Here is a 23,230-nt window from a genome sequence, read left to right on the forward strand (position 1 = left end):
TACCTTTGCAGCAGGGAAGTTGCTATTTTATTTTAGTACTATGTTTATTGTTGTGCACCAAAACCAAGGCAAATTATTTGTGAAAACCTGCTTTGCAATACACTTGAATCTGATTATTGAGGGAAATGTTTATCTCCTTCTTCCAAATACTTACTGCTTCTGAAATAAATACTCAACAGCTCCTTGCATTATTCTGGATATTTTATTTATTTCCTGGATTTTCGAAAAGTTTGGTTCTTGCATATGTAGGTATGTTTCTGTATTCATTATTGTTTTTAATAAAGGTAATAACAAGCCTCTCATACATAAATATAATTTTTCTAACAGGGTAACAAGCCACTGCATTTCAGGTCTTCAGCACATGGTGGCAGCATATTCTATATTGTTGCACAAGATGGTCATAATCAGATGTCTACTCAGGTCTGCTGGGAAGACAACAGGAAGATAAGTGCTTTACTGAGATAGAGTAGGTGGGAGGCAAAACAAGAGCGAGTATGCTTCCCTTTGATCTTGTAATTAATTTGTCACCGCAAACATCGGTGCAATATTACCCAGTTTACATAAAGTGTTATGACTTCTTTAAGAGCCATTTGCTGGAGCTGCAACTTATACAGTAGGCTACACTAGAGCAGACGTTGACGAAGTTTCTGAGGACATCCAATTCTAAGCACTGCAGAAAAATAAATAAAGCTGTCCATGCATATGTATGTAGGTATTGTATTTTATCATTTGTGGCTAGAGTGAGGTTGATCAAAGATTCACATCATGCCAAGATAAGAAGGAAAGTGAAAAGCTAGGTTATCTCATATCCCATGTGTGTGCAACATAAAATCTCTCTCATAGATAGATAGATAGATAGATAGATAGATAGATAGATAGATAGATAGATAGATAGATAGATAGATAGATCTTTGCAAGGGCTCTCAACTTCTAAACCTTCTGAGAACCTGTTTGCGTTTCCACAGGCTAGAGCCACGTCATTACCATAATTAACATTTTATGTTTCCTTGTCGAGTTGTACTGTACGCATGAATAAACACTTTTAAAACGTGCATTACTTGCGTTGTTTCTCTGTTGATTAAGCATACTGAAGCAGACGCGTCCCTTCAGAAAATGCGTTTATTTTGACAAATAATACAATAAAATACACAACATACTAAAACTCACAACATTTTTGTGTAGAGCACAGTGTGTGCAATATCATTGAGAGTGTTTGATGTTTAGTCATCTGCAGGTTTGGTTGGGCCTCCCTTCAATATCGTCGACGTCCGACAGCTCTACAAACACAAACAAGAGAACAGCGGTTTAAAAACAAACTTTTTAACAGTTGTTAAGTTACGTTGCCATTTGGTAACGTTTAGTGAGCCAATGGCAGTCAGAAAGTAGCATGCTAATGTTATTGTTAGCAATATCACGCTAGCTGGCTAGCTAGCCGGTCAGCTTACATTACCCGAGGAAGCACAGCCACTAGTTGCTGCTGTTATGAACGGAATCATAGCTTGATCAACTAAACAGAAATGTGGAGTTGGTTTAGAACGAGGTGAAACATTTCATAAGTGAAACCTACCAGGAATAGTAACGTTAGTAGAACTCCGCAACAGCGTATTTTCCCACGTCGAGCGTCAGCCCCGCCCCCAGCCCATGACGTAGGTTTGCGAACGATTCAAGGCGATGAGTTGGTGCCGCTTTTGTTTTTGTATCTGTGAAATAGCTCTTATGAATTGTGTTATGTGTTAATGTTTGACATAATCTGTAAACTGAATATGTAAATAAAGTTAAAAAAAAAAAAAAAGAGTTGGTGCCGCTGTGGAACCAGTTGTCATGGCCAAGAGCCGGTTCTTCGGCTGTGGAAACAGGAAGAACTGGTTCGCGATTAGGCACCTGCTCCGAACCGGCCCTCAAAATTCCTCGGTGGAAAGGAGCAATTGACGACATCGTCAGCTGTAATCGTGTAACTCAAATCAAAGCACAGAGAAGCTCAGATTACAACACAAACAGAGGGGGACTTAATTCTCTGCTCTGAATATCGTATAGACAACATTTAACAAATAGTCACATAGGCCTACGTGAGAAAATGTGGTGTGAAATGTGTCTAAAATAGCCTACAAGTTAAATAGCAATATCACAGATATATAAAGAATAGGGGTGTCATATAGTATAGTAAGTGTCGGTTTACTCCCCTAAATAGGCCCTTAAACAACAAAACAATACAACATTAACATGGTCATAACATGCTCTGGGATTAATTAAATTATCCAGTAATATAAAGTGCTAATAATATAACAATAAAGCCATTCTGCATTCCAGATACTTTGGCTTTAGTCCCTTTAATACATTTTGTTGCAAGTATTTGTACTGAAGTAGAAGATATAAATTCTTATATTCTATGTGTGTTTTGGGGGACTATAAGCCTAATAATTGCTATTTAAATTGTGGTATTTCTCTAGTAAAATCATTCAAAACCCTTTTCTATTCACCATATCTTTAACATCAAGACTGTTGTATCTTTGTAGATGAGACTGCTAAGAAATCCTTGCATAACTACACAGTCTAGTTGCATCTGTTAACATAATGTGCAATTTGTGATAAGCAGTGTAGCTAAATGGTTAATGATTTATCATTGGCGCTTGATATTTCATCAGAAACAGAAAAAAAGTCAGTTCACACAGCAGTGGCTCCGCAGAGCGTTGGAAGGGAAAGAGTATGTCACTGACTGACAATAACCCCTGTGCCGAGTACATCAGCACCAAACACATCCTGCAGCATTTTCAGCATTTGCGCATGAGCACAGCGGATCACCCGGCCTCTGGATGTCATGTGATGCTGTGGTGTGGTGGTTCTGCGTTTTCGTCTCTCACAGCAATTGGCTGAGGCTGATCTTTCTATAGAGTAGTGATGTGAGCATCTACACACGTGAGCTATTTTCAGACTGATCTTAGAAAGTAAGCCAAGTGAAAAAAAAAGAAGAAGATCATCTTGAACATAATAACACCTGCTTAAATTGACGTCATTGACATATACAGACATGTTTATTTCCATTGCAACATGGATGTAAGTGTGTTTTTCTCAGACTTTTGGAGGTTGATGGTTCAGATTTATTGTCATTATACAATGGAATGCATTTGTAGCCCCATCACTGCTACAAACACAGAAAATGTACAAACAGATATAAATAAGGATAGAATAGTACAATGAGATGGGCAATAAAATAGAATATAAGAAGTGTTTGTGAACGAGTAACTGAAATATGCTTTATACTTCCTCTTGACCTAAATAATGAGGTGGGAGTTTAGGGGAAATAGGAAAAGGAAATTCCTTTTAGTCTTATCACTAGTGAGACTGGTTATTTTACCCACAGTTTTTAAGTTTTCACATGAAATGTCCTCATATGAATCCCCAAGCACACTTCCTCTGAGGCAGGCATGTTTACAAGGGGTCATGTTGACACACTATCTATTTTCGGTTGTATAGCAGCAGTGTTTGTCTAGCAAATACATTTAATAACATGCCCCTCGCTTCCTTGTTCCTCAAAGCTGTATTTGTATCGTCCTTTATATCAGGCCATGGCTCCAAAAGAACGAGAAGGATTGGCTTGTCTTGCTGTATAATTGTGCTGACGGCCCTGTGTTTCAGCCTGACTAAAATTAAGTTTGTAAACAATGTAATGAGTAATTTCTTAACAATGTTGAGAAAATTGGTCTCGTCTTATCGGTACAGTGCATTGCTCTAATAACAAGCAAGCTTTGGCATTCATCATGGACATCCTTTACTTCGGTAAAAGTAACAATAACACACAGTAAAAACACTGCATTGATAATCTGTAGGCTACTCCGTGAATAATGAATTCGACGACAAGTAAAAGCAGCAAATCCGCACGTATATAAAAAAAAGATTTTACATTTTTAAATGAGAATTGACTCGATCAACTAATAGATTAACTCTAATTTCATTCACAGCCAGCTGGGTCATTTCACCTATAACAGTGCATCATATTCTATGAGTTCATCATATGAGAATTTGGCAAAGTGTCCTGACTTTAGATGTGACATGGTTGTAAAAAGTATACCTATTTGAATTGCAGAGGAGTAGAAGCATAAGGTGGCAAATGGAAATATGTATTACGAGTACATCATATTTGGAGGAAGCAGCAGAGCTTTTAGATCATTTTTGTGGCATTTTTCACTATTTCTTCCCATCGTATAGACAAAATGAATCAAATGAGAAAGTATAAGCAGAGCTTCATTATTAAATAACGAAAACAATCATTATTGATATTTGTTATGAATGTAGATGACAGGATGTAGGAGCTGCATTGTGCTTAAGAATGAGTTCACTCAGTGGAAAGTCATAAAGTCAAACCAGCACAGCTGCACTTGTAATCTGGTTTGTCCGATAGTAACCCAGCTCCGCTGCAACGTGTATCTGGTGTGTGCGTGCGCGTGCGCGCCCGCGCGTGCGGGGAGTATCTCTGGAGGGGGATGGGTTTTTAGTTTCGTACAATCGCCATTCAAGTGTGTGTACGTGCTCGGCGCGTACTCCCCCCCTACACACCTTATTAATTTGGCTCGCATGACCTTATATGGAAAGTGGATCTTGTGGTGTGAGTAGTTTCAACCAATCGGGTTAGTGTTGGGCGGTGGAGGGGGGGGTGAGCGCGTCTGGAGGAAGCTGACTGGCCTGGACTGGGTGGGGTTTCAGGGGGTGGGACCGACCGACCGTGCCGGCTGCTGCTGCTGCTGCTGCTGCTGCCGTTTGAAAATGAATGATAAGCCGCTCAAGTTGTAGAAGCAGTGCGTGTGTTCAACCGGCGTTCACAGAAAAAGGGAGAGAGGAAAAGTGGACAAGTCAAGAGAGAAGCTGAAAAACAATACAGGAAAAATAGAGAAAACGAGTTAGTCTTCAACAATGCAACGTGAGTATCCCAATTTCGTTATTGTATATATGTATTGTAGCTGAGAACCTTGAACACCAGCAGACAGATCAGGTTTGGTGAGAAACTGGTCGGTATGCCTGAGAAAGTATTTCATATATGATACTGCGGATGTTTTATGTTTTAACATCACTGCCACGTGTCTTGTTATAATTTGGCTTCATCATTCCCTCTGCTGTTTTAATTAAAGAGCTAATTTTTTTTTTTTAGCCCAGATGCCATTAATACTAACACACAACATTAAATCTGTATCCCATCATGGTAATTGAAGTGGTGGACATCTGCTCACTGGTAAAAGGGTGTAACCCAGCCAGCAGATCTGTGTTCATCTGCCAGATGACAACTAATATTTAAAGAGATGCATTTTTTCATTTCATTTCATTTTTTTATTTTTTTTAATGTCTACATTAGCTCACACATATTTGGATCAAAAATGTCAAAGGTTGCCGTGGTAGCTGTTGCATAGTGAGGATGCTGAAGATGACGCCCAGTGATAAAAGCCTCTCTGCTGGGGTTCAGATGCAGCTGCTGAGGATGCAGATCTTTTAAGTGGATGCAATGACAGAAAAATCCAGTTTGTCTCTCCTGTGTTTAGGGAGACAACATCAAGTGGAAATGGTTGTGTTGCTCAAAGCGAGATGAATAAGAAAAGAGAGACAAACCAAGAGGGAGGGGCGGTTGTTTGTCTGGACAGTTTGACAGGAGATTAACCTAACTGAAGTTTGCAGGCATGGGTTGTATTGTGTTGGGGAGAGAGCCCCTTTGTTTGGTTTTAAGCGTTCATGTTTTTAGCTTAAGAAGGGCTTGTGAAAGTTCTTGTGTGCGTTCTTTATTAAGAAGACACTTCTTCTACATTAATCAATTATTAAAAAAAACAACATTTTAAACCAATTAATCGTTCTCTTTCCAACTGTTGCATTTTCCCTTTCTCAGTGGAACAGCTGTCGCTTCGCACGACTCTGGTCTACATTCATAATCCTCTCCTGATTGCATGAATTCAGTAGCAATGATGATGTCAGCTTGGACAGTGCTAAACCCATCACATAATTCGTCCCAAGCATCATCTGTGCTGGCTTATGACAATGAAACTTACTAAAACCACGCAAGAAAGGATGGGAAAATGTTCCTCCTGGCTTAAAGGATTATTAAAGAGGTGCGGTAGAGCCGATGTCAATTGATTTGTTGAGAGACAGAACTAGTGTGTTAATCAATTGCTTTTAACCAAACATTTGCTTGCTCCAGCTTCTCTGATGTGAAAGTTTGCTACGATTCTCTGTTTTCTATCATTGTAAATTAAATATCTTGAAGATGGTCAAGACATTTGAAGATGTCACATTGGCTTCTGGGATTCACTTTTCTGTAATTTCTGAGAATTTCCAAACAGAATAATAAGTTGATTGGCAGATTCATCTGTACTTAAAATGAGAAGCAAAGCGTTGCTGTATTGGGAAGTGAGTTCAACGGAAGGGGAAGTCCCGAGAGTGATATGACAGGAAATGGTGTATTATGACAAAATCTGTAAGTGAAAGTTTAATTTTGGGGCAAATCGTGGATGCGTCGCTCCGTAACCCATGATGACAAATGATTGATGCCTTAACCAAGAAGTGGGGGGTTGTCCCACCAGAGGCATGCGTAGCTTTATTCATGATCTAAACATCATGAGCGTCATGTGACCTCATCAGAGCAAAATGGACACAGTGTTTAGAGGAACTAATAAGGGGGGCAAGGAAGCATTCACACCCTGGTTCACTCCATATCTGCCTTTCTCCACTCCAAACTTAACCCACCCTTTAATAGTGATGCAAAGCCGCGCCCACCAACAGCTGTGTCCTTGAGGAATCCACAGCTGTATTGGAAGTAAGAAGCGAAACAAAATTGCTGTAGTGAGATCGCCCTGTTACATCTGTCACCTTGGCTGTAAAGACCTTCAGGGCTTTCCTTAGGACTCATTATGAGCCGCCTGAGCCCGGCTGCTCGCCACATGACTTATGTAGGTATTTGACTGCAGCGATGGCGGTTTGAGGTGATTGCTGCCAGCATTTCAGGAATACTGCTCATGTCATTCCTGACATTTCAGAAAAAAAATTCACACTTGGAAAATGCCATTTGGCTGGTTTACATAGGTATATATTTAAAGGTTGCGTGATGAAAAATATTTTTGTTCCTGCTCTCTGACCTCTCTGGACCCCAATTGTCTGTGACAGGCGAGTCATGGTAGGCTGCTGTCACAATAGGCAGACGAAACCGCTGGTATGTGTTTTCAGCCACCTTAAATCAACAGGCCAGCAGTGGCAGCTCGGACCTGATTCACCTAACTGAGGTGCTTCGAGGAAAGGTGTGGGTTTGATGGTGGCCGAATGGCGAGGGATTGGTTTTTGAGGAGGCTTTAAACGTGTTGATGAGGTAATGGCTGAGGCAGAAAAGGACTCATTCAATTCGCTGTGACACCATGTTAAAGGTACAGGATGAATTGTTCGGGAGTAAAACATCTGGCTTGATGGTCTTTCACATCCTTGTATCTCAAAATCTGGTTTCATCCTATGTAGTTTTTTTTTTTTTGCATAGTTTTCGTTTTATGAGGGTGGAGCAGTGGAAACGTTGGCGCTTTGTTCACCAAACACAAAAATGAAAGGCAAAACCATTATTTGCAGCAAGACAATGTTATCTTTGGCAAGACCTTTTGCGAGCTCGGCTCCATATGTTCCTCATGCTGTTGCCAATAAAGTCTGTCAATAGAAAAGTTGCAGCATAGACAAAGACTAGGTTTGTTTGGCAGCTCCGGAAGTCAGCTATAAAGGTTGATAACGTATTTGCACATTAATTTTTCTGTTTGAGGACACAATATTTAGAGTCATTATTGTCTAAATAACTATGAAATGCTGAAACCTACACAAGAGCCAAAAGCAAAAATGGGTGTTTAACCGCAACTGCTAGAGAAAGGTGACACAGTGGCAATAGCACCCAGGGGTGAGTTTTGTAAGTACTAGAAGCCGCCCGCTGGGACATGTTGGCGTTACTATATTGTTGTCAATTATCTATACATCAATTTACAATATTTACAATCGAAAACTCCATATTTCCGTGACATATTAGTCAATAGTCTGCAGATAATATTTCGTTCCTAGTCATGATGAGTTCAGTCACAAAGTAACTATAATGCATCAGTTTTCCCAGATGATTTGGAAAAGTTAACAAACATTGGTAGTCATTAGTGTATTAAATTAGAGCTGAAAGTCAAATTACAGAAAATGAATCAGTGACTTTCTTGATAATCATGAAAGTCTTTTTCTAAAGGACAATTTCTAAGCATTGTCTGTTTAATTGATTGTGAAAGTAACTGAATTAAATCTCCAATGAAATAGCTTACTATACACAGCCTCTAGATTTTGACATAAGTGAAAAGGTCTACTGTCAAACTTTACCTTTTTTATATGATATGCTTACACTACATTGTGAATACTACACATGGCTTATGTCTCTTATTCATCATCCGTAACAGCCATAACTTTACTCGTTTTGCGGAGGCTTGTGAACGATGTGCTTGTCGAATCAGCTAACAAGTCTTTTAACTACTGTCTCCTCTCAGTGACCGTGTGTGAGCCCACCGTCATGTCCGAAGCCACGGGGATGGAGCCTCCCAGAGCAGTCGGCTTCCTGGAGTCGTCCTGCGGCGTGGGAGACGACGCCATCGTGGATACAGCAAAGTACGTCCACACTAACCTATCCAGGCCGCCATGGCAACAGTGTCTTTCGGAGCTTTATTCCCATGGGTGTCAGACAAAGCTGAAGGGTCACACAATGGACAATAAGTTACATTTATTTTATTCTAACAGCCAACTACACCTCAGTTTAGAGCTCCAGTGATTTACATAATATTAGTAGTTATGCAGTCTCATTGTGTGTGTGTGATTACTTTTCAATCAGTGTAATGATGGTGTTTTCATTCCACAGAACAGGTTCAGGGCAACAGTCCACCCTCGTGTGCTAAGTGGCATGTGTTTTGTTTCTTCAGTGAGTCTTCGGGGGAAGAGTCGGCAGGGGAAAGGGATGAGGAGATCGCTGCACACGAAGAGGTCGTCAGCAGCGCCAAGACTACAGAGGTCGCCGCCGAACAGACGCCAAACACACACACCGGTGAGGGCTGAAGAAAGGCCACCAGAGTGTTGACTCTCTCTGTGACCCTCCCTGTAGGCCAACACTCTTAAGGGTGGTGCGGCCGGATAAGTTGGAGCCACGGGGGTTGGCTCTAGTTGTCGGCAAATTTTTTTTTCTCCTCTGACCTCCTTCTCTGAGGAAATGGGCCAAACTGAAGCCAACGAACTCCACATTCTTTAAAAAAAACCACTTGACTTCCCTTTTCCTGCCTTTCCTGCCTACTTTTTTCCAGCCTGCACTTTAACATTCCTCTCTGGGTCACTGAGGGAAATTGATTGCTGCTCTGAACACAAAAACCTATACAATAAAAACTACATGTAGTAAAACCAGAGGCTTGAATGTGGTGCCAGAGAGCATCTCGTACGACGAATGCGTCCGTTGCAACTGGAGATTAGCGGGACAAGCGGAAAGTTTTAGTCCTGCGTGTTTCTGAACTGTCGGCTTAATTTTGGGAATGTCTTTTGTCTTTCAGTGAACACCCGGCGTCCAAACTCGCTGGCGGTGGCGGCGGCAGGAGAGCCGGGCCTGTGGACGTCGCAGGGCGACGCAGAGGTGAGACTGAGGATGGGGGACTCCGGCCTGGCCGCTGAGACCCCTCTGACCATCAACCAGATGTTCACCTCCGCTGTGGAGCGCTTTGGCGACTATGCAGCTCTGAGCTGGAAGGAGGGCGAGCAGCAGAAGAGCTTGAACTACAGAGAATACTACCAGACCTGCCGCACCGCTGCCAAGAGCTTCCTCAAGGTAGTGTTTTTATTTATTGAGTGATACAGTATGAATAACATTAATCATTTCAGAGGACCAAAGTATTGTCTTTATAGTGACGTATTCGTATTCTTCCTGTTGTTATTATTACAATAATATTTGATGATTGCAGCATCACAAACACCCAATACCTCCTATATTTTCAGTTTTGTCAGTAATAACGGAACACGAGATTAAATGATTAGTTAAGTCACGTATTAAGCAAAATTGCTTTTGTGTTTTATTTGAATGTTTTTGAATATCTTTGGATTTTGGACGGTTTGATGGACAAAACCCGACAATGGGATATTTCACCCTTGGAGATCACAATGGACAACAAAACAAATGTATAGAACAAAGTGGTATTAATTAGTGGTTAATATGTATCGTATAGATTTTATTGTTTTCTGTGTGGAAATGTATTATTTCAGATTTCAGATCTACCATTTGTTGCTTACAGTGTCAGGTTTAGTGTAAACCCATAACAGTGTGAAATTTAGCGGCTTCAATGCTGGAAAAATTGGTGTTGCACAATTAGAAAAATGTCTCAGTTACACAACCTTTACCCTTATTAATAGTAAGTGTATGATTCTTTCTGTTTCTATTCACCTTGAGCAACAGTTATCCTTCTGTAGCAAAAGGTCTACGACTACTGTTGTGTTTTAAACAATCGCCTTTGTTTTGGGGAGTTTTTTTGTTTGTTGTAAAGCCAGTCTAGACAACACACGACGCGTCACAAAGGGGTCGGGATGAAATGTGAGGGAGGCAGCTCAGGAGAGGCCTCGGCTGTTCATACGGGACAGAGCACGTTATTGTTTGTGAACTTTAACAGTTAATCAGCATGGAGACTCGACAGGACGTCGTGTACACACACACACAAAGACACACTTACAAGTGTATCTTAATGATGCAAACTGAAACGAACTTGAACCTCCACGCACGTCGACTCTTTGACGTGCAACGTGGTTTTCCATCCGCAGGCGTTGAACTTCAGATGTCAAACCCCATATCGTATGTCAACTAGATTTCATGAGTTATTTAAAAAAAGCTCACAGCAGCGTTGGTATCAGTTCCCATTATGATACTCATGTGTACGGTTACATCTGTTTCCATAGTAACAGCTGCCGTGGTAATGTGCCTCCAGCAACCCTGAGCTCTGATCAGTTTGTAGATCAGCAGGAAGACTTATTTTGTTTAGAGTGGTTTCAGGAGATACAAGTTAATTACATTTTTCTACTTAACTTGCAGGACAGTGTTAAGTTTCATCACAACAACAGCAAATTGACCTTGTTCATTAAAGAGGGTTCATCACAGGACACGAGACATATAAAACTCCCCCAGTTTGAATCCGGCCAGGGAAACTTTTTGCATCTCACTTTTTTTTTGTTTCTTAACTGTCAAAATGGTAAAAATGCCCCACAAAATATTTTGAAAAAATCTCAAATTTAAATGAAAAAAAACAAACAAACTTGAATTCGACCTGCAATGCCCCATGTTAATTATAAACTCTGAACGCTCTCAAAACTCTATATTTGCAGGATCACAACATTATTTATGTAACTTATCGACGTGATGTTTATACTTGTTTCTGCATGTTTCTGTTTCCTACAGCTTGGTTTGCAGCGTTGCCACGGCGTCGGCATCCTTGGCTTCAACTCGGCCGAGTGGTTCATCGCTGACATTGCAGCGATTTTGGCAGGGTGAGTTTCTTCTTCATCTCTGAACTTGTCAGTATTCATCACCCGCTCTGTGTGTTTGTGTGTCATCCAGTTCAGCACGTAGCTTCTTGGCTGGAAGAGTTACTTGTCTTGATTAATAGGTTGAAATTTTTTTTTAAAAATCACTCAGATTTATCTCGCAACCCTTTTGGAGGGGCCTGACCCCAAGGTTGAAAAACCACTGGGCTAAATGATATGATACTATGAGTCACAGTGGCCAGGTACTTTTACTTTTGATACTTTGAGTACATTTGCTGATCATACTTAAAAGTGTGCACTTTTAAATGCAGGACTGTTGTATTGACAATTCAGCTTAGTACTTGAGTACTTCTTCCAACAGGGATTACTTAGCATTAATCACAAGCCTCTCTTCAGTGGTGATTGCATGAATATGCAGTGCTGAAGGCTCCGACAGACAACAGAAACCTTGTGCTTCCTTCAGCGAGCTAACAGGATCCGAGAAATTGACTCAATCTGAGAAACCAAATAGCCCTTTTAATTAAGTAAAGAACCCATTGATTGGTAAATGGTCAGATTTGTCTCGGCTGAGCTGCTTACGCCACCAAACATCTGTGACAGGACATTGGAATTTTCATGCCCTTTTCTGCCCACCGCAATTATTGTGACAACTTCTCAGAAGGCTGACATCAAGAGTGCACCGAGGGAACTGAGTTTAGCTAAACAAAAGATCAGTACATGTCGCCTCTCTAACACGGATTCCCACGCCTTCATTCTGCTCGGTGCAGAGTGAAGCCTGCCATCAACATGGTATTGAAACTATGGTCAACCCGTCGAACCAGTCCTGATGAGCTACATCACACCTTTACGTTTATGAGCTCAGGAGACTCGGGTTGCTGGAAGGTTAAAATAGCACAACGCTGCTACGTCAGGTAGAGGCTCTCATGCCATTTTCACTAAGAATGGGAATGTCAACAAAACATGAGATTAGGAGTAATATCTACGTATCCCGCTGTGTGTGTTGTTATCTGAGATTGCTTTGTTTACATAGCTGGCGTGCCGCACAGGCTTTTCATGCGCGTTCTCGCTATCTGTGTTTCCTGTAGTTGGTACTGTTGCCGTGGTTAGCTACGAGCAGCTCAGGATGAATAAACCCCACACAGATGAAGGGAAATGTTTTTTGGGGATTTCATGAACTATCCCTTACTGCAGGGTTCTACATGTAATATTTCCCACGACTACAAGGGGGAGAGTTTCATCTGAATCTGTGTAAATGTTAACTGGACTCCACGTCTGACGATGCTTTTGTCCCGCTGCAGTGGGTTCGCTGTTGGCATCTACACCACCAACTCTCCCGAGGCCTGCCAGTACGTAGCGGACAACAGCAAAGCCAATATCATTGTGGTGGAGAATCACAAACAGCTGCAGAAGATCCTTCAGGTGAGATCGGATTGCCACCATTGATTGTTAGTGTGTTTAGTAATTAGGACACGCAAAGAAATGGGACTTGGCGGCACCTTTTGCAAATGGATTGATTGAAATGACATAACATTCATTTTTATTTTTTATTCATTAATTAATTTTTTATTTGCACATTTTTGCTATATATATATATATATATATATATATATATATATATATATATATATATATACACACACACACACACACACACACATTTTGTTCCAGGTGTGAATGACTCCATTGCCATTATGCATTAATTTTTTTTTGCATCCAAAGCACACTAAAAAAAAACAAAAAAACTACACTACTACTACTACTAATACTAAAAATGTGTTCTCTTAGAGAAGATATCTTGTTATTTTTTAGACTGATTAATACAGTATGCGTAGTATACATTATATAGTTGTAAATACTTGCAGCCAGGGGCATGGTCCTCTGGCTGCATCTATGTACTTATCTAATTGGATGCTGTTTGTTTACAGGTTGAAGACAAGCTGCCACACTTGAAAGCCATTATCCAGTACAAAGACGCGCTGAAAGAGAAGAGACCAAATCTGTACACAGTAAGTACACAATCTGGTCAAGGCAAATACGAAAACGTGTGTTGCGTTAAAGTGGACTCACCTAATTGATTTTGTGTGTACAAAGTGGGCGGAGTTCATGGAGCTTGGACGCGATGAGCCCGACGCACCCCTCGATGACATCATCGCCAGCCAGAAGCCCAACCAGTGCTGCACGCTCATCTACACCTCTGGGACCACCGGCCAGCCCAAAGGAGTCATGCTCAGCCACGACAACGTACGTTACACGCGCGCCGAGTGTGTGTGTGTGTTTGACCTCTCGAGGCACTTGAAGTGTCACGTGTTCGGCTGCTGAAACTGACAGCGGAAACAAACCCGTTTGGTGGCGTGTGAAAAAGTGCAGATGCAGTGGACAGATCGTTTCTATTCAGGTTTATGATCAACAAAATACCTCAGTGACTCAACCTTTTTTAGCACTGTGTACTCAAGACGATCCACACAGATGACGGGTTGTAAAAATAAACCAAGTATTATACTCAAGTACAATGTTTTACTTTTACTTGAGTATTTCCATATTCTGTCACTTTCTACACTGCGTTTATTTGATAAACGCTGGTTACTTTGTGGATTCAGGTTATTAATACAAGATTAAAATCCACTAGTTTATGGAATTATGGATTAAGCTGCCCATCTGATAAATGCATCTCTAATGATAATCATGTATACATTATTCTGAAATGGGCCATTCTGCATAATGGTTACTTATATTTTATATTTTGTGTGTATTTTGATGTTTGTACACATACTTTTACTTAAGATTTTGAATGCAGGACTTACAGTATATTTACACAGAGGTATTTCTACTCTTACTTGAGTATTTCTACTTCTGCTGAAGTCCCCTTTTAAACCATAGACTAATTAACACGGCGCCTTGCTGTCTACACAATTAAAACGTATTTTCATACACGTATTTTATTCTTCTCGATGGTCACTTTTAGGAGGAATAAAACACTGGTGATGAACATCTGCATCTTGTAAAAAAGCCTATCTCTCTGTGACCTCCCACTCATAAAAAAGTTAAGATACCTCATGACCCGTTTTCCTCTCGCCTTCCCTGCAGATAACGTGGACCGCCCTCTCCACCTGCCGTCACGTGCGTCTGACAGACGCCACTCAGGCCCAGGAGTGTGTGGTCAGCTACCTGCCGCTCAGCCACGTCGCCGCTCAGATGATCGACATCTGGGTCACCATGAAGGTCGGAGGGGCGACGTTCTTCGCTCAGCCAGATGCACTGAAGGTGAGACACATCCGTTGTGTTTTAGGAGACAAACGCACGAAACACCCACAATATATGGCCCATTATTAACTACAGAGATTTAAGACGAAGGGTCAAATACTGAACCGCAAGTTCATGGATGGCAAAACAGGCAATATGAGATCATAGGCATTCTCTAGATATATTTACACAATACTTTTGTGTATAGATCCTTTCTTGCAGAGGCGAAGTCCAAATTGCTTAGCAAAAATGGGATTTAAAACCAAACAATAACCCTAAATCTCATCCCTACCCACATTCCAAAAACTCCTCAAACACCACCTATTACCACAGCCTTCAACCTACCCTAACCCTCCCACCTGCTTAGTTTGGTTTGTTTGCCTGTTTGTTGGGGTTTTTTTGTTCTCCATTTATGTAAAGCGTCATTGGGTTTTGCGAAAGGCGCTATATAAATTAAAGCCATTATTATTATTATTAAAACATCAACAAAATATTTTACAGGAATGAATTCTGTTAATTTAAGATAGCTCTATAATTTCATTTTACTACTGTAAGATCAGGAGGGAGGGCGATTTGATAGTTCAGGGGCATAATACCAGGAAAAATGCATTTATTGGATGGTCATTATGTCTGATCTTTGCACACTGATCATGTGCGTCTTTTCCATAACATGTTCTTTCACGGCAATTATGTGATTTCATCTGTCTGGTATGCTAAGCTGCCGCCTGTCAGGGGTCTTTATTCCATTTCACCATCATCACCCCCTATACAGTAATCCACATATCCTGAGGGATATGACGTGATGTGGTCGATATGAAAAGGCTCATTGCATTTTTCATGGAATAGTTTGCATGAAAGTTGCGGTGGCAGATTACATTTTCCCCCTGCTCATTACGTCTTCATGAACCACATGTGATATTTGTGTTTTAAAGCGTACTCTCGTCATCAGGGCTCTCTGGTCAACACTTTGAAGGAAGTGCGTCCCACCGCGTTCATGGGCGTCCCGCGTGTCTGGGAGAAGATGCAGGAGAAGATGAAATCTGTCGGAGCCAAATCTTCAACCGTGCGCAGGAAACTGGCTGCCTGGGCCAAAGATGTCGGCCTGCAGACTAATCTCACCAAGATGAATCAGTACGTGCACATTCTGAAATCACAGTTTAATTTAGATTTGCTTTAATCCCTCCCTGTTCCTGTTTCCATGCTGTGGTTCTGTGTTCTTCCCCAAAATGTTATTTTTGAAGGTTAGCACTTCCCTCATCTGTGATTACAGGAATATTGGTAAAGCATATAGGATTTTATGATCATTTTGTAGCATCCAGAGATATTTTAAAACGTGTCTCATTAATTATCTGCTTTGATTGGTTGTGTTCTGCCTGACAGCTTGTGCGGGAGCTAGTGAGTCGGGTGTGTTGTATGATGTGAGACGTGACAGCTTCTAGTCAAACTCTCCTTGACTGATGATAAGCGGGTGTTAAAGTACAGCTGAGGCTGATGGGAACATCATTTGTTTTGCAGGAATTTTGTCATAAACCAAAGTATTTGATAAAATACATTTTGACCTGATGATGGCGCTATATGAGACATGAAAGGAACATCAAATTGACCAGGGGGATCCATGTGCATCCATGCCATAAAAAGCTGTACTCATTTTTATGGCAGTCCATCTAAAACACAAATGTCAACTTCATGGTGGCGGAGGAGGGAAAGTCGGTAGGATTCGTCCTCTGGGTACCACGATCCATCCAATAGTTGTTGAGATATTTCAGTGTGAACCAGCAGACTGGAATCCATGCTGCTGGAGTGCTCACACTTGCTGTTTTTCTTTATTTACCTTTTCTTAGAAGCGGAGCAGCCGAACGCACGCCGCTCAGCTATCAATTAGCCAAAAAGCTTGTGTTCAAAAAGGTGCGCAGGGCTCTGGGTCTAGACCGCTGCAAGAAGTGCTACACCGGCGCCGCTCCCATCACCAAAGACACCCTGGAGTTCTTCCTCAGCCTGGACATCCCTCTGTACGAGCTGTACGGCATGAGTGAGAGCACAGGACCTCACACCGTCTCCGTCCCTGAGGCCTTCAAGCTCACCAGGTACATTTTCCTTTTTGACTTTTGACAGAATTGCTTTGCATCGACACCGATAGCCAACTCAGAACACACGCGTGGCGGTGAATTCTAAAAAGGAATACCGTTCTCTCTGCAGCTGCGGTAAAGAGCTCCCGGGTTGCAAGACGAAGCTGCACAACCAAGACGAGGAGGGGAACGGCGAGATCTGCTTCTGGGGCCGTCACGTCTTCATGGGTTACCTCAACATGCCCGACAAGACTGAGGAGGCTCTTGATGCAGAGGGTTGGCTGCACTCGGGTGATCTGGGCAAACACGACGAGAACGGATTCCTCTTCATCACTGGAAGAATCAAAGGTACTTATTCTATATCCCCTGTAGAGAGATCACACTCTCCTTTACAGACTCAGAAGAATAAGGACTTTCTGTCCTGTTGCAGCATTTTTCTTTATCCGTGATCGATTAAACCTGTCTGTTACATAACCTGTGTGTTTGATTTTTTTCCCCCCAGAGCTGATCATCACAGCAGGAGGAGAGAACATTCCTCCCGTTCCTATCGAGGATGCCGTAAAGGAGGCCGTGCCGCTGATAAGTAACGCCATGCTGATCGGAGACAAGAGGAAGTTTCTTGCTATGCTGCTCACCATTAAGGTGAGTCTTAGAAACAGAGAGCAGACCATGTGATCAAATAATCAAAAATAAATGATGTCTTAAGTCTTTCCTAATCACTTTTTCTTTACCTCGATTAACAACGGTATCAAGGTTATATGTGAATTCATAAGGATTTAGGAAGACAACAGCGGTGCTGAAGATTGTTTTAAGCAACACGGTACTATGATTCATATTGGGTACAGTGACAAACTCAAGCCACACCTCCCTAAAAAGGACGTTTTCAATTTCCCCACAATGTAAAATTAAACTGCAATGTTATTCCAGGCAGAGTGTTGCAACGCTTTAAATATATCTGCCAGAGGGAATCACGGTATCAGGTGGAGATTGAAGATGTAACTTGTCAGCAACTCCGTATCTGAGTCTTGTAAACATCCTCTCATTATACCGTTTATCTAATCTCAGAGTCAGTGTATCTCGTCTTAACTGATGACCTTTACGACTCAAAGAAGACAGACATGAGATTAGATTTATGTTTAGCTGCTGCCATCTAGTGGGCTTAAAAGGAACAGACCCCCAATTCTAGATAAGAAATGTATTGAAGTGGCAGTCCGTAACATTTTCATCTTTTGAATGGTCTTTTAAGTTACTATCTGTCAAAGAGTGAGTTAAAACGATGGTGATTGATCATGTGACCCACTAATGAAAGTGCTTGCACTTGCTGCTTTGCCCAGAAATAGGATCTCCGTGTGTGTGGCGACATTCCCGCGCAAAATTCAAAATTATTGGCGCTTTTTTACAATGTTTTTGATTGGACGAGGTTTTTACAGTCCTGCCACGGCCACAGATTACATTTTTTATTTTATTTTTTTATGTCAGAGAATTTCCTCTATTCATTGCTATCGGTATTTTACCAGGATTTTAAGTTATATAACAGAAAGTGTTTCTGAATAGAATCACCTACTCAACCTTTATGCAATCATATTAAACATATTAAATGTTTTCCCCTCCAGTGCCAGGTAAACGCGGACTCAGGAGACCCGGAGGACGAGCTGACTCCAGAGGCCGTTGAGCTCTGCAGGAAGATGGGCAGCAACGCCACACGAGTCTCTGAGATCGCAGGCGGCCGAGACCGCGTGGTCCACGCCGCCATTCAGGAGGGAATCAACCGCGTCAACGAGAAGGCAACCTCCAACGCTCAGCGCATTCAGAAGTGGATCGTTCTGGATCAGGACTTCTCCGTTACAGGAGGAGAGCTGGGTGAGTGGGACGGGAACAAAGGGGGGGTTTTAGAGGATCTTTATTTTGCAGGAGACAGTAGACTGTAATTTAGTGTATCTTAAGCCTGCAGTATTCAGTGTTGACTCCAAAGCTTTTTACATTGTAATGTTAGAGCAATGTTTCCTCCTCTGATGGTTTCATTTAAATCATTTATAGAGGCGTGTTGTGGGAAAACTATTGTTGATCAAGAATCAATGATCAAAATTATTTTTCTCATAGTTTCATTGTGTCATGTTTCAAGCAAAAAGGCTGAATTTTCTCTGACTGTGAACACTTTTCTTTGTCATGTGGTTTAATACGGAAATACCTTTTTGTTTTAGGACAAAACAAGATTTTTTTTGAATGGGCATTTCCCACTTTTTGTAGACAAAACTATTAAAAATCATGACAATCCTCAGTTTAATGACAAAAAAAAAACTAAAAGCTTTAAACAAAAATTCTAACAAAAGAGCAAAACTTATCTAAATAAAATAAAGCAACTTTTTCTTTATCAGAACATCAATCAGTGTTTTTTCGACCTGATTAATCCTTTTGTGAGCGAAGAGATAAGTTTCCCATGTTTAATAGGAATCCCTGACTTAATCCACAGGCCCGACCATGAAGCTGAAGCGGCCGGTGGTGGCAAAGATGTACAAGGAGCAGATTGAGAATTTCTATAAGGAGCTGGCGACTCCGACGACCCCGGAGAACCCGCTGCCTCCCAAATAGAGCTGCAGGGAGTTCACATGCAGAGCCCACCTCATTTTTTCCAACCATTTTTTTCTTGTAAAAAAAAAAAAAGAAGATGTTTTGATTGCCTTAAGTTATGGTCGTTTGGTCTTGGTTTACATTTGTAGGTGTTGTGTAGAAAGGAAAGCAGAGACAAGCCATTGTTAAATAGCTTCATGATTTTTTGAAGACGTTATCTATGAGCTGAAGTAAACTATTCGGGTTACTGTGATGAGCAGAAATATCAGACACAAGTAGCAACGGCTGTATGTAAGAAAAGCTGTTGGTTTAATTGCACTGCATTACTTGAGATAAAGAGACAGAATCCCAAAAAAGAAATACAATTTATCGTATGTTTTAAAAAGTAGTAATTGCGTTTTATGAACATGTTTAATTTATTTTTTGGTTTGCCAAAGTTTACATGGGCCAAATGTGCTTCAAAGGAAGATTTCTAGAAAAGATTTGTAATTCAGCAATCATATCCAAATGTTTTACTGTATTTGGTGTTTTGTTTGTTTTTTCATGTCTTTGTCAGCAGGGCTTAAAAAAAGTCAAACATGTTCTGCAAATGTAGTTAGTTGAGCATCCAAAGTTTGTTGTTCATGCTGTGAAAACACGACATTGAAGCCATATCTATTGCCTTTTGTAATTGTGAAGTCAGACTCGGTTGTTCTGTATGCTGACTCGATGCAGACCGTCACACACCTGCCTGGTCCTGTTGAAATGATCTCAACGGGTTCTACGTGTAGACCTGCTGTGATTTTTGTTGTTGTTGTGGAATATTGTACATATGTTTTGTCTACATCATCATCATTTATTCAGCAGCCCAGAAATCTCATGAATAATTCTTATTATTTTTGCACTTAAACATGAAAACAAACCTGGACTGGGAAATATACAAACGTTAATTATATGTAGCTTGATGGCAAATCTATCAACTGGCCTGTTGCCAATCTCTTATGCATCTTACATAAATGTTCAAATACTCGAGGTCTTGATCCAGACTACATGTTTAGCCTTCTTGAAGACATTTCACGCGGCTTCAAACAAAAGAAGTTATTGAAAAGGAAGTAAAAGAGTTTGTTGTTCTCCAAAGAGCCAATCTTGTATATGAAGTAATTATGTATATATTAATCCTTACGTAGGTATTTGTAGTTCTTCAGGTGGGTCGCGGCGGTTACGGTTCGTTCAGAAGTAACACATTCAGGGTAAACGGGACAATGCTGATGTGTGTGTATGAAGTTAAATATGGAAATGACGGTGATTCAGTGCGTCTGGATTCACCTGAACCGAAAGAGCTGCTGCTGTTGTTTAACAATACCAGGTTTGAAGGATGGAAATATGCATGAAGGAGGAAAACGAAGCAGGTCTGTTTCTGTCTACAGACGTGTGAATGTTTGTCTTTTTTTCCAGTTATGGAATAAAAGTGTATTAAACTGAGGAGCTGAACTTCTGTCTGTCAATCTTTTGAGTGTGTTGTAGCCTTTTTAATGTACAGAATCTAGGATCACATCAGAACCACGACGTAGGAATGCTGTTACGCATAGAAATGCATGCATTCAGAATTTAACTGAAATTACATTTGAGAAAAGAAGTACAAGCTTGAAAATATATTTAAAATACCAAAAGTAAAAATACTCGTTTTACAGAACGAGTCCCGTTTCATTATATTATTTAAGTAAAATTACTGTGCAATTTCATTTTCATTCATTTATATACTGATGGGAAATAAGTAAATTTCTCCCCACGGGTCAATTAAGTCTTGTGTCAATCTAAAATAACACAAAATAATTTATTTGTTGATCATATTTTGTGTCATTAATCTGAATCAGCAACGTAATGAGTAAAAAAACAATATTTGCCGTTGAAATTCAGTGGTTTAAAAGTTATTTAATATGGAAATACTCAAGTGAAGTACAAGTACCATAACACTGTTTTAGTACAAGTAAGTATTTATCAATGCACCGCACTGACTTAAACTTGATGCTCAGGTTTCACGGTGGTAGAATGATTCCAGGATATTAATATCTTATGATGAAGTCAGCAGACACAAACCCACAGACTGAAAACATACTGGATGAATTTGGTCAACACAATTTCAACAATAGTATGTTTGACTGCTCAAAGCAACAACAGTTACTCACCTCCCGTCACGGCCGCTGAGGGTCTTTGACTTCTTCGTCAATGAGCGACAAGAAGATTGAACGGAGCCTCAGAAATGTGATTAGGAACACACACCTGTGTTTCTCCTGCTGTGACAAGGTCTGCTTAATTAATTAATGATTCATATAAGACGGATGCGTTTTCAGCCTGTAGAAGCACAAGAAATATATCATCTGCTGCTGATGCGATGTTAGGTTTATGGTAAGTAATTTACAATAAATTGACAATTGATGGTTTACAATTTAAACACGTATTTAAACACAGTTCATTCGTACCTATTTGTTAACAGTCCAGAATAATCACTTGGGCTGAAAATGTCACCAACATGCTAAAATAAAGGGTAAACATGGAGTGGCTAATACGGAGAAACTCCTTTATCACGGTGTAGGTTATGTTGTCATTTATGATTATTTACATTATCATCTCTTGAATCAAATAATTGCAAAAAGGGATCTTTTATCAATAAAATCTCTGAAATTTGAGGGAAAATGCTTGTGATCTTTTTCCAGAACCCATAGTAACATCCTGAAATAGTTTGTCTTAAAAACTAAACAAAACAGCAAATATTCATATTTGACAACCTGGATGTGAATGTTTAGCATTTTATTTTCTTGAATGGATCAAAATGGTTGTTGATTATATTTGTTATTGCCTTATCGATTAACCAAATAATTGTTTCAGCTTTAAACGTAATATTGCAAATTTTCTGCAACATCAAATGAGAAACTGCTTATAGAAAAATTAACGAGGCAGGAATGTTTTTGGTGTATCCTTCCATTTAAAAAACCTGCGAAAGATCATATAAACATTGTGTATTTTCATCCATAAGTCTGGATTATTAGACTTATTGCCCACTGGTCTATCACACCCAAGGACAGATAACAGCACGCCCATTGTAAAGAGCAACATTAGGGTTTCTCAATGCCGAGCTGCGTCAAAGTACAATTTATTGATCAGCCTTTGCCAATAAACGTCCCTTCCTATAGTGGCGTTTCCTCGATAGATGGTCGATGCATCATGAGCATTATTGCCTGGCCTGCTGCGTGTCCTTTTAACCCCGCCGACTGCACTGACCATCACATGAACTTTACATGAACCCTGCCCACGCACCACGACCGGGGGTCACACAGCGGTCAATGACGACGGGACAACACGCGGAGACAACAGTACTTAATGACTTTATTAATAATATGATTTAAAAATCAAAAATAACATTAAAAATAACATGTTTTGTCCTTGTTTACAACTTGCATCATATGGCCACATGGTGGCATTGTAATGCCAAGTTTTTATTGAAACAAAACAAAAACAAAAATCAAAATTGTTCTGCACATCCAGTTTGTTCTGCTTGGACCAAATATATGGAACACATTTCAGACTCGGCCCTCCCCCCGTTTACCCTCCGTTAAGAAAAACCAAACCTTTATAAATACAGACAACCTCGTCCCCTTGTCACAGACACATTATGACGACCACTGACACAGGAAACATCCCGTCTGCACATGCCCCGCCACCCCACCCTCCCTCGACATTTTCCTCACCCTCTAAAGATCCACACAGTAGATATTCTACCTTTGCTGTATTATACACGTATTATATATAATATAGTCTCAGCTGAAATGTTCCACTCCCCACAGACCTGCACA

The 23,230-nt window shown here is 40.6% G+C and overlaps 1 protein-coding gene across 1 annotated transcript; it reads left to right on the forward strand.

Moving 5' to 3' along the window:
* The first annotated feature begins 4,749 nt into the window (after positions 1–4,749).
* Positions 4,750–20,870, forward strand: acsbg2 (acyl-CoA synthetase bubblegum family member 2). Its single transcript, XM_084011887.1, has 15 exons — positions 4,750–4,912; positions 8,517–8,634; positions 8,943–9,064; positions 9,558–9,829; positions 11,441–11,529; positions 12,825–12,945; positions 13,452–13,532; positions 13,618–13,767; positions 14,611–14,787; positions 15,716–15,897; positions 16,608–16,850; positions 16,963–17,180; positions 17,335–17,474; positions 18,446–18,692; positions 19,303–20,870. Exons 1-15 carry the CDS (start codon positions 4,906–4,908, stop codon positions 19,419–19,421), a joined length of 2,286 nt encoding a protein of 761 aa, XP_083868013.1. The 5' UTR covers positions 4,750–4,905; the 3' UTR covers positions 19,422–20,870.
* Positions 20,871–23,230: the final 2,360 nt, after the last annotated feature.

Source organism: Eutrigla gurnardus (assembly GCF_963514095.1).
Source record: "Eutrigla gurnardus genome assembly, chromosome: 6".
Classification (NCBI taxonomy): domain Eukaryota; kingdom Metazoa; phylum Chordata; class Actinopteri; order Perciformes; family Triglidae; genus Eutrigla; species Eutrigla gurnardus.